At 44.6% G+C, this 12720-nt stretch overlaps 1 protein-coding gene across 2 annotated transcripts in view; it reads right to left on the bottom strand.

The window, feature by feature from the left end:
• Window positions 1-9096, bottom strand: part of LOC124048080 (calcineurin subunit B type 1-like) — a 43976-nt gene extending 34880 nt beyond the window's left edge. For both annotated transcript variants that reach the window (XR_006841175.1, XM_046368492.1), the window contains exon 1: window positions 8907-9096. Coding sequence is in view for 1 of the 2 variants with exons in the window: in XM_046368492.1 (XP_046224448.1) it covers window positions 8907-8909 (3 nt within the window). In the remaining variant the exon portion in view is untranslated. The remainder of the gene's footprint in view (window positions 1-8906) is intronic.
• Between the last annotated feature and the right edge of the window lie 3624 nt (window positions 9097-12720).

Below are 12720 nucleotides of genomic sequence, written 5' to 3'. Positions count from 1 at the left end.
CCGGAAACTATCATTTCGAAAACAAAACGTTTATTCTTTCAGTGAAATAAGGAACCGTTACATATTTTACCTAACAGATGGCATCCATAAGTCTAAATATTGTTGTTACATTGTACAACCTTCAATGTTATGTTATAATTATGTACAATTCTGGGAAATTAATTACGGCCTTTGTTAGGAATAAATGGACTTCACACAGTTCGCAACGAGCCAGGCGTCCCAAACTGCTGCATATACCCTGACTGCTCGCAAGGAACGCAAGAGAAATGACAATTTCCCAAGTTATAAGAAATGCATGTTAGCAGGCAATATTAACTAAATATGCAGGTTTAAAAATATATACTTGTGTATTGATTTTAAAGAAAGGCATTGATGTTTATGGTTAGGTACATATTGGTGCAACGACAGTGCTTTTTTCGCAAATGCGCTTGTTAAATCATCACCCGTTTGTCGAAGTAGGCTGTGATTCAATGAGAAAATAACAGGCACCGCATCGATTACATGCAACGCAGGACATGCTAGATGAACTAGTAATATCATCAACCATGTGTAGTTAACTAGTGATTATGTTAAGATTGATTGTTTTTTATAAGATAAGTTAAATGCTAGCTAGCAACTTACCTTGTCTTCTTGCAGCCTTCGCGTAACAGGTAGTCAACCTGCCACGCAGGCTCCTCGTGGATTCCAATGTAAATCAGGTGGTTAGAGCGTTGGACTAGTAACTGGAAGATTGCAAAAACAAATCCACGAGCTGACAAGGTAAAAATCTGTCGTTCTGCCCCTGAACAAGGCAGTTAACCCACTGTTCCTAGGCCGTCATTGAAAATAAGAATGTGTTCTTAACTGACTTGCCTAGTTAAATAAAGGTTAAATAAAAGGTGTAACTTAAAAAAATAATAATAATAATAATTAAATCAAGTAAAATAAAAATAGGAAAATCGGTGTCCAAAAATACCGATTAACGATTGTTATGAAAACTTGAAATCGTCCCTAATTAATTGGCCGACCTCTAATACATACATACATACATACATACATACATACATACATACATACATACATACATACATACATACATACATACATACATACATACATACATACATACATACATACATACATACATACATACATACATACATACATACATACATACATACATACATTACACTTTGTCATACGGACAGCATCAATCCCATTCGGAAGACGTGGCAACGCACGCAACTAGGCCTGTTTTCAAAATAAAGGTTTACATCTGTTAATAAAAGAGAGCTATTTTTTAGGATGTATAGAATTATGTGGAATACTAGTTTAGCCAGAGGAGGTAAGGTCAGTCTCATTCCAAAACGTGGCAATGCATGATGTAACTATTTTCTAAATAAAGGTCTGTTTATAAAAATGCTCTGGGCGTATTGTAGCCCACACTGGTCAAATAAATGCAGGTTGAGTGAGGTAAGGATTTAGGCCTACAGGAAAGGAGATTGGGAGTGTTTAGGATTATAGAGTTACTAAGTTTAGGCCTCAGGTCAACTCTCTTACCGTTTGGTTGCTTCAGAAGTAACACCTCTTCTGTGTCAGAAGTAACGAGGCTGGCTGTGTCAGAAGTAACGAGGCTGGTTGTGTCAGAAATAACGAGGCTTGTTGTGTCAGAAATAACACCTCTTCTGTGTCAGAAGTAACGAGGCTGGTTGTGTCAGAAATAACGAGGCTGGTTGTGTCAGAAGTAACGAGGCTGGTTGTGTCAGAAATAACGAGGCTGGTTGTGTCAGAAAAAACAAGGCTGGTTGTGTCAGAAATAACGAGGCTGGTTGTGTCAGAAATAACGAGGCTGGTTATGTCAGAAGTAACACCTCTTCTGTGTCAGAAGTAACAAGGCTGGTTGTGTCAGAAATAACACCTCTTCTGTGTCAGAAGTAACAAGGCTGGTTGTGTCAGAAATAACGAGGCTGGTTGTGTCAGAAGTAACACCTCTTCTGTGTCAGAAGTAACAAGGCTGGTTGTGTCAGAAATAACGAGGCTGGTTGTGTCAGAAATAACGAGGCTGGTTGTGTCAGAAATAACGAGGCTGGTTGTGTCAGAAATAACGAGGCTGGTTGTGTCAGAAATAACGAGGCTGGTTGTGTCAGAAATAACAAATCTTCTGTATCAGAAATAACGAGGCTGGTTGTGTCAGAAATAACAAATCTTCTGTGTCAGAAATAACGAGGCTGGTTGTGTCAGAAATAACGAGGCTGGTTGTGTCAGAAGTAACACCTCTTCTGTGTCAGAATTTTTACATTTTTATTTTACCTTTATTTAACTAGGAAAGTCAGTTAAGAACAAATTCTTATTTTCAATGACGGCCTAGGAACAGTGGGTTAACTGCCTGTTCAGGGGCAGAACGACAGATTTTCACCTTGTCAGCTCGGGGATTCAATCTAGCAACCTTTCGGTTACTAGTCCAACACTCTAACCACTAGGCTATGCAGTTGGTTGTGTCAGAAATATCATGGCTGGTTGTTTTGTTTTTCCTCTCATCAATAAACAAGTTGTGTTAATTAAAGCTCACATCTTAATATGCTGCTTAAAATGTAAATGAAGCCTCTCAGAGGGCAGAGTTATGGAGAGGGGGACAGAGAAAGAGGCAGCTGGAGAGAGAGAGAGAGGGATTGATAGAGCGAGAGCGAGCGAGAGAGCGAGCGAGAACGATCGAGACAGAGAAAGAGAGAGAGCCACCGACTGTGTTTTCTCATCAATAATGTATGTTTCATTCAGAATCAATTAGCACACAGCACAAAACACACATTTTTTCATGATTAACAATCTGGCAACACTGTTGGTTCAGCTGATGGATCTCTACGGCAAACAACGCCTAGCTAATTAGAAGAGATACCCATCCGGATAAAGGGAACCCATAGGGAGAGGATGTGTGTCTGGTCTAACTCTCCTTGTTATTTCTATTCCGGTCCAAACAAGCAGGAGTCGTGTCGTCCAAATCACAATCAGGCCTTCAAAACGAACGCCAAAATAATAATCTCCGGTTCTGACCGTATCTCATATAGTATTGTATATTACACATGCCAATTATAAGATAATACTGTAAGTAGATGCAGGGCCAACTTCCATATATAATTGGCACCATTAACACTCTCCACCTGGCCCGACACCTGACATGACATACAGAAATGTATTTACACAGATGATATGTTAGACTAACTAATGCAGAGAGCATGTATATTGATTCGACTGATTTTCAAGCACTTCTTTGGGGAGGGGGGGTTGGAGGTTGAAACTAAGTCTGCGATTACACAGGCAGCCCAATTCTGATATTATGTCCAAATATTGTCAAAAAAAAAACTCTGATCTGTTTGGTAAAAAGACCAGTTAGTTGAAGATGATCAGAGTTGGGCTGCCTGTCGGTTGTGGGTTAGTGGGTTCGATTCCCGCTGGGGTCACCGCACTAAAATGTATGCATGGACTACCATTGGATCAAAGTGTTTCGGTGAGACTCTTTGGGTTAAAGCATCTGCTAAATAGCACCATTCTTTCTTTAATATAATGACTCATTTGATTACAACTAACCTGCTTGATTTGTTTTACAGAATAGTTACCATTTGCCACCTTTGAGGTTATTATTGTGGCCCTCTTGTCTCAATGAACTGTCTGTAGCAGCACAAGTCAGAACATGATTCCTGGCTGCTACCACATGAATGGAAGAGAGCTAGAACCACATGAACGGAAGAGAGCTAGAACCACATGAATGGAAGAGAGCTAGAACCACATGAATGGAAGAGAGCTAGAACCACATGAATGGAAGAGAGCTAGAACCACATGAATGGAAGAGAGCTAGAACCACATGAATGGAAGAGAGCTAGAACCACGAATGGAAGAGAGCTAGAACCACATGAACGGAAGAGAGCTAGAACCACGAATGGAAGAGAGCTAGAACCACATGAATGGAAGAGAGTCACCACATGAATGGAAGAGAGCTAGAACCTCGAATGGAAGAGAGTTAGAACCACATGAATGGAAGAGAGTTAGAACCACGAATGGAAGAGAGCTAGAACCACATGAATGGAAGAGAGCTAGAACCACATGAATGGAAGAGAGCTAGAACCACATGAATGGAAGAGAGCTAGAACCACATGAATGGAAGAGAGCTAGAACCACATGAATGGAAGAGAGCTAGAACCACATGAATGGAAGAGAGCTAGAACCACATGAATGGAAGAGAGCTAGAACCACATGAATGGAAGAGAGTCACCACATGAATGGAAGAGAGCTAGAACACATGAATGGAAGAGAGTTAGAACCACATGAATGGAAGAGAGTTAGAACCACGAATGGAAGAGAGCTAGAACCACATGAATGGAAGAGAGCTAGAACCACATGAATGGAAGAGAGCTAGAACCACATGAATGGAAGAGAGCTAGAACCACATGAATGGAAGAGAGCTAGAACCACATGAATGGAAGAGAGCTAGAACCACATGAATGGAACTAGAACCACATGAATGGAAGAGAGCTAGAACCACGAAGGGAAGAGAGCTAGAACCACATGAACGGAAGAGAGCTAGAACCACATGAATGGAAGAGAGCTAGAACCACATGAATGGAAGAGAGCTAGAACCACATGAATGGAAGAGAGCTAGAACCACATGAATGGAAGAGAGCTAGAACCACGAATGGAAGAGAGCTAGAACCACATGAATGGAAGAGAGCTAGAACCACATGAATGGAAGAGAGCTAGAACCACGAATGGAAGAGAGTTAGAACCACATGAATGGAAGAGAGCTAGAACCACATGAATGGAAGAGAGCTAGAACCACATGAATGGAAGAGAGCTAGGAAGAGAGCAGAACCATGAATGGAAGAGAGCTAGAACCACATGAATGGAAGAGAGCTGAACCACATGAATGGAAGAGAGCTAGAACCACATGAATGGAAGAGAGCTAGAACCACATGAATGGAAGAGAGCTAGAACCACATGAATGGAAGAGAGCTAGAACCACATGAATGGAAGAGAGCTAGAACCACATGAATGGAAGAGAGCTAGAACCACATGAATGGAAGAGAGCTAGAACCACATGAATGGAAGAGAGCTAGAACCACATGAATGGAAGAGCTAGAACCACATGAATGGAAGAGAGCTAGAACCACATGAATGGAAGAGAGCTAGAACCACATGAATGGAAGAGAGCTAGAACCACATGAATGGAAGAGAGCTAGAACCACATGAATGGAAGAGAGCTAGAACCACATGAATGGAAGAGAGCTAGAACCACGAATGGAAGAGAGCTAGAACCACATGAATGGAAGAGAGCTAGAACCACGAATGGAAGAGAGTTAGAACCACATGAATGGAAGAGAGCTAGAACCACATGAATGGAAGAGAGCTAGAACCACATGAATGGAAGAGAGCTAGAACCACGAATGGAAGAGAGCTAGAACCACATGAACGGAAGAGAGCTAGAACCACATGAATGGAAGAGAGCTAGAACCACATGAATGGAAGAGAGCTAGAACCACATGAATGGAAGAGAGCTAGAACCACATGAATGGAAGAGAGCTAGAACCACGAAGGGAAGAGAGCTAGAACCACATGAACGGAAGAGAGCTAGAACCACATGAATGGAAGAGAGCTAGAACCACATGAATGGAAGAGAGCTAGAACCACATGAATGGAAGAGAGCTAGAACCACATGAATGGAAGAGAGCTAGAGAAACACTATGTGGTCGGATTACGTGCTAATCTGAAAAGAATAATCTAAATATCAGTAGGCTAAATACTCTCACTAGCTAATCCTCTCGTGTGTGTGTGTGTGTGTGTGTGTGTGTGTGTGTGTGTGTGTGTGTGTGTGTGTGTGTGTGTGTGTGTGTGTGTGTGTGTGTGTGTGTGTGTGTGTGTGTGTGTGTGTGTGTGTGTGTGTGTGTGTGTGTGTGTGTTTAGGGCAGGGTGTCAAACTATACTCCTGCAGAAAGGTTGTAAACCAGCTGACTTTCATCCTTCCATCTGATGCTTCTGTCAGAGTTGGTGGATGGTGTGGATTTGGTAGGGTGTGTGGGTGGGTGGTCAAGAGGGAATTGGTATGTATTAAGAATAAACTGCCTGAGTGTAAAGTCCAAGTCTGCGGCACAGAGGTGAGAAGGCCTACACGAGGCACCGTGACTGTAAAAGCTAGCTCTATATGGCATATACTGGCTTATGTTTGGCCAGACTGTGAAAATGCTGAGATGCAGGATTGCTCGACTGATTGCCCGTTGGACTGTTTGATACCTTATAGGCAGGAGGTCTTCAAAGCTCATTGGAAGAAAAAAAATCACATTTCCAAGAACGGATGGTGTATACACCTTTCATTGGGCTACCTGGACTCAAGAGATCTGCGTTTACACCCGGAAGCTCAATTCTGATCTTTTGCCCAATTAGTGGCTAAAGATCCGATTTGGTCAAAATATCAATTAAGTGACTGAAGAGCTGATCTGATGGACCAATTAAGTGGCAAAATGTCAGAATTAGGCTGCCTGTGTAAATGCAACCTTAGCTCCTTGTTCTAGAACCCATTCAATGCACAGTTATCATACTAGAGCCAAGATTTGTCCAGGGGTGCATGTTTCATTAGCTCACCTGGACTCATGAGATCATATAGGCCTGTTCACAATTGTATTAGCTCCTTGCGCTAAGAAGCAATGCAACAGTTATGCTAATAAATCCTGTGTGAGTGGGCAGACATGCACTGACAGGCACCACACAGGGAGCGTCTCCAGGCAACTAGACAGGATGAATCATGACTTGTGCTGGTAATAAGCCACGTCTTTTATCTCTTAGTTTAGTGCTACCCGGCTAGCGCTCAGTCGATATGTATGTATGTGGGTGGTGCTCGATTGCTAGGCAGCATACGGTCCCCATATCAGGTCATTCATGCTTAAGCAAGTGCCGCCGTCCTCCTTGCACCCCACCTCAGTCACTCACAACCCAGAGTAGCCTAGCCGTGGAGCCTTCATCGATGTGGTATCCTGTTGGCTGGCCTAAAATGATCTACACTATATATACAAAAGTATGAGGACACCCTTTCAAATTAGTGGATTCGGCTATTTCAGCCACACCCGTTGCTGACAGGTGTATAAAATGGAGCACACAGCCATGCAATCTCCATAGACAAACTTTGGCCACAGAATGGGCTTACTGAAGAGCTCAGTGACTTTCAATGTGGCAACAAGTCAGTTCATCAAACTCTGCCCTACTAGAACTGCCCCGGTCAACTGTAAGGGCTGTTATTGTGAAGTGGAAACATCTAGGAGCAACAACGGCTCAGCCGCGAAGTGGTAGGCAACACATATTCACAGAATGGGACCACTGAGTACTGAAGCGTAAAAGTAGCTCGCCAGCATTGGATTCTGGAGCAGTGGAAAGGTGTTCTCTGGAGTGATGAATCACACTTCACCATCTGGCAGTCCGACAGATGAATCTGGGTTTGACGGACGCCAGGAGAACGCTACCTGTCCTAATGCATAGTGCCAACTGTAAAGTTATATGGAGGAGGAATAATGGTCTGGGGCTGTTTTTCATGGTTTGGGCCCCTTAGATCCAGTGAAGGGAAATCTTAACGTTACAGCATACAATGACATTCTAGATGATTCTGTGCTTCCAACTTTGTGGCAACAGTTTGAGGAAAGCCCTTTCCTGTTTCAGCATGACAATGTCACCGTGCACAATGCGAGGTCCATACAGAAAGGGTTTGTTGAGATCTGTGTGGAAGAACTTGACTGGCCTGCACAGAGCCCTGACCTCAACCCCATCAAACACCTTTGGGATGAATTGGAACAGAGACTGCGAGCCAGCCCTTATCGCCCAACATTAGTGCCCGACCTCACTAATGCTCAGCAATGTTCCAACATCTAGTGGAAAGCCTTCCCAGAAGAGTGGAGGCTGTTATAGCTGCAAAGGGGGGGACCAACTCCACATTAATGCCCATGGTTTTGGAATGAGATGTTGGACGAGCAGGTGTCCATGTTGTGCTGCTGCCATGTTGTTGTCATGTTGTGTTGCTACCGTGCTGTGTTGTCGTGTGTTACTGCCATGCTATGCTGTTGTTTTAGGTCTCTCCGTTTGTAGTGTTGTCTCTCTTGTCAAGATGTGTGTTTCCTCCTATATATTTTTATTTTTCATCCCAGCCCCCGTTCCCGCAGGAGGCCTTTTTTCCTTTTCTTAACTGACTTGCCTAGTTAAATAAAGGTTAAATAAAGTTGCTAGAGCTCGAGAGCGCGACAGTAGCTACCTTGTAATCTTGATCAGAACTAAGTCACACTGTAGCGAGACGAAATAAAAGGGGGTTATTGAGTGTTGCAACACCAAGGCTACATGCGTCGGTCTTTTCTCATCCCCTCTCCTTGATTTGTTTATGTCTAGTCCTGCCTGCTAAATGCAACGTACACACCATGTAATCTTATTTATAAAGCAGATTACAGCAAATTAGGGTAGGCTACAGATCGGTCAAGATAGTCACTCACTCACGGTCAGGGGAAACAACATGAAAGCAGAACATGTCAAATCTCCTAGTGTCGCACAATATGTTTTTTTCCCCCAACATGCTATGATAGAGAGTGTTGACTTGTATCTACTTTAGGATAACAACATATCGCTGGATTTACAGCGTAGACAGGGTTACGACTGGGAAGGGCATATCTCGGCCATAGCACTGCCCAATAAACAGAGGCGAAATTGGCACGGAAAGCGTTTCCTCTTCCCTTGCGAGGGAGGGCGGTATGGTTTCGTCTCACTCTGCGACACATATAACACGGTAATAACACAACAAACTGTCAAGAAAACGTAGACTATAGTCCCTCTACCTGCAGACATTTGACCATATTTACTGTGGCGTTTCTCTGTCGTTTGGTGGGTAACAATAAGTGTCGCGGCCGTTTGCTTACCATTTTGCCGGTTGGATGATGAAATAGGTTGACCCGGAGATGTGAACGGAAAGAAAAAAAACTATATAAACCGGGGGGTCTCGCTCGTGATATTCAGGTTGTTGTTTACTTTTTAAACCAGATCCTCTTTTACCGTTGGTTTCACCGCAGTGGCACAGGGAAACCCGCAGGGCGGGTCAGGAACGAGGAGGAGGGACAAGGTAGGTGTGGAGGGGGATGAGAGGAGCCGGCATGCAGCCTACATTTCTAAATAAAAGTCCATATGTTTTAAAGGGAAAGTTCAACATTACTTATTTGTTTCCTTACTGTAGAGCAGTATATGGACAAAGAAAATCTGCAATTCATGCTTTGGGTCTAAGCCACTGCCAGTCTTCCAATGTAGCCTACCCCAAATAGAAAATAAGAGTGGGTTCTGCCAATGTTCAAGGGCACAATGGAAGGACAACTCGCATGCACACTCCTCTCCCTTCAGTGCTATGTGAAACAGATCACTTTTATTTTGAAGATCTCAGCACATCCTCAACGCCATGTTGTGGATTAATGTTGCGTTCATAACACGTGGGAAACTCGTAAACTCGTAAAATACTAGAATTACAGTACATCCGGGGAACTAAGGTCTATTTTTTTCTCATCCAATGTCTGTTTGCACAAGTGCACCACTCAGTGGTGGAAACTGTGCAGTGCATGCAGGAATATCCCCATTGTCCAGACCTACTGTTGGGCTACCGCTATGTTTTGACAGTAGACATAAGGGCCCTGTGGATGTCGTGTCCAGTCCCCCCCCATCTCTTTCGCTAGGGACAGGGGGTCTTATGGGCTTTATCATCCAGCATTGACCCCTAAGGTTCTCACATATCCTTGTGAGTGGCACAGCGATCTAAGGCACTGCATCTCAGTGCAAGAGGCGTCACTACAGTCCCTGGTTCGAATCCAGGCTGTATCACATCCGGCTGTGATTGGGAGTCGCATTGGGCGGCCACACAATTGGACCAGCTTCGCCCGGGTTTGGCCGCGGTAGGCCGTCATCGTATTGGGGTGGCAGGGTAGCCTAGTGGTTGGACTAGTAACCACTAGGTTACCTGCCGTCCCTACACTCTAACCACTAGGTTACCTGCCGTCCCTACACTCTAACCACTAGGCTACCTGCCGTCCCTACACTAACCACTAGGCTACCTGCCGTCCCTACACTCTAACCACTAGGCTACCTGCCGTCCCTACACTCTAACCACTAGGCTACCTGCCGTCCCTACACTATAACCACTAGGCTACCTGCCGCCCCTACACTCTAACCACTAGGCTACCCTACCTCCTCTACACTCTAACCACTAGGCTACCTGCCGTCCCTACACTCTAACCACTAGGCTACCTGCCGTCCCTACACTCTAACCACTAGGCTAACTGCCGTCCCTACACTCTAACCACTAGGCTACCTGCCGTCCCTACACTCTAACCACTAGGCTACCTGCCGTCCCTACACTCTAACCACTAGGCTACCTGCCGTCCCTACACTCTAACCACTAGGCTACCTGCCGTCCCTACACTCTAACCACTAGGCTACCTGCCGTCCCTACACTCTAACCACTAGGCTACCTGCCGTCCCTACACTCTAACCACTCTAACCACTAGGCTACCTGCCGTCCCTACACTCTAACCACTAGGTTACCTGCCGTCCCTACACTCTAACCACTAGGCTACCTGCCGTCCCTACACTCTAACCACTAGGCTACCTGCTACCCCTACACTCTAACCACTCGTCCACCTGCCGCCCCTACACTCTAACCACTAGGCTACCTGCCGTCCCTACACTCTAACCACTAGGCTACCTGCCGTCCCTACACTCTAACCACTAGGCTACCTGCCACCCCTACACTCTAACCACTAGTCTACCTGCCGTCCCTACACTCTAACCACTAGGCTACCTGCCGTCCCTACACTCTAACCACTAGGCTACCTGCCGTCCCTACACTCTAACCACTAGGCTACCTGCCGTCCCTACACTCTAACCACTAGGTTACCTGCCGTCCCTACACTCTAACCACTAGGCTACCTGCCGTCCCTACACTCTAACCACTAGGCTACCTGCTACCCCTACACTCTAACCACTAGTCTACCTGTCCACCTGCCGCCCCTACACTCTAACCACTAGGCTACCTGGCTACCTGTCCCTACACTCTAACCACTAGGCTACCTGCCGTCCCTACACTCTAACCACTAGGCTACCTGCCACCCCTACACTCTAACCACTAGTCTACCTGCCGTCCCTACACTCTAACCACTAGGCTACCTGCCGTCCCTACACTCTAACCACTAGGCTACCTGCCGTCCCTACACTCTAACCACTAGTCTACCTGCCGTCCCTACACTCTAACCACTAGGCTACCTGCCTCCTCTACACTCTAACCACTAGGCTACCTGCCGTCCCTACACTCTAACCACTAGTCTACCTGCCTCCTCTACACTCTAACCACTAGGCTACCCTACCTCCTCTACACTCTAACCACTAGTCTACCTGCCGTCCCTACACTCTAACCACTAGGCTACCTGCCGTCCCTACACTCTAACCACTAGGCTACCTGCCGTCCCTACACTCTAACCACTAGGCTACCTGCCGTCCCTACACTCTAACCACTAGTCTACCTGCCGTCCCTACACTCTAACCACTAGGCTACCTGCCGTCCCTACACTCTAACCACTAGTCTACCTGCTGTCCCTACACTCTAACCACTAGGCTACCTGCCGTCCCTACACTCTAACCACTAGGCTACCTGCCGTCCCTACACTCTAACCACTAGTCTACCTGCCGTCCCTACACTCTAACCACTAGTCTACCTGCCGTCCCTACACTCTAACCACTAGTCTACCTGCCGTCCCTACACTCTAACCACTAGGCTACCTGCCGTCCCTACACTCTAACCACTAGTCTACCTGCCGTCCCTACACTCTAACCACTAGTCTACCTGCCGTCCCTACACTCTAACCACTAGTCTACCTGCCGTCCCTACACTCTAACCACTAGGCTACCTGCTGTCCCTACACTCTAACCACTAGGCTACCGCATGTATTCTTTGTATGGGTGGTCCCAGCGGGAATCAAACACAAAATCCTGGTGTTGCAAGCCACAGAGGACCACAACATTATTATGCAACCTACTTAAAGAGTGCATTTTCATGCAAGATTCATCACAGCAGAATGTTTTCATACTTCATTTCCAAGGCAAGTCCCCAACGTCATACCAGAATGCTATGGATGGATAAATAGCACGCTTCTTTCATGTTTTCTTAGACTATAAACCTTTTTTTTCAATAAAAAATAAGATGCAACTGACCGAAAACCACAATTAACTGGGTTGAACTTTACTATATTCTAGGGTGTAGAAATGTCCAGGTATTAAGAAATTACATGGGAAAATAGTAATTACATAGTTTATTACTAAGACTTACTTGTTGTTTCCTAGCATTCAAATGACCAAACAAAAAGCACACAAATGTCTTCCCAAATATATTTACTATATTTACAAATACCTCCACAAAATGTTAAAACTACCATGAATTAGATTAACAACATATCCACAATCTAATAAAGATGTTGTAACACAGTGCTCTGATAATTAAACAACATTTTGTTGCATTTTCACTACATATCTCATAGTAAGTTATATTGTTTAAAAAATATATATATTCTGAACAACAAAATAAATTCAACATTGCAACAATTTCAAAGATTTTACTGAGTTACAGTTTGGCTCAAATCTATCTCACACTTTACATATATTGTTGTTCAGTATTGATAGTGTTTTCCCAACTAATATATCTAT

This window comes from Oncorhynchus gorbuscha, linkage group LG11, assembly GCF_021184085.1.
Source record: "Oncorhynchus gorbuscha isolate QuinsamMale2020 ecotype Even-year linkage group LG11, OgorEven_v1.0, whole genome shotgun sequence".
Taxonomy (NCBI): Eukaryota; Metazoa; Chordata; class Actinopteri; order Salmoniformes; family Salmonidae; genus Oncorhynchus; species Oncorhynchus gorbuscha.
Note: the sequence above shows the minus strand (reverse complement) of the source record. Positions and strands in the feature narration are given on the sequence as shown.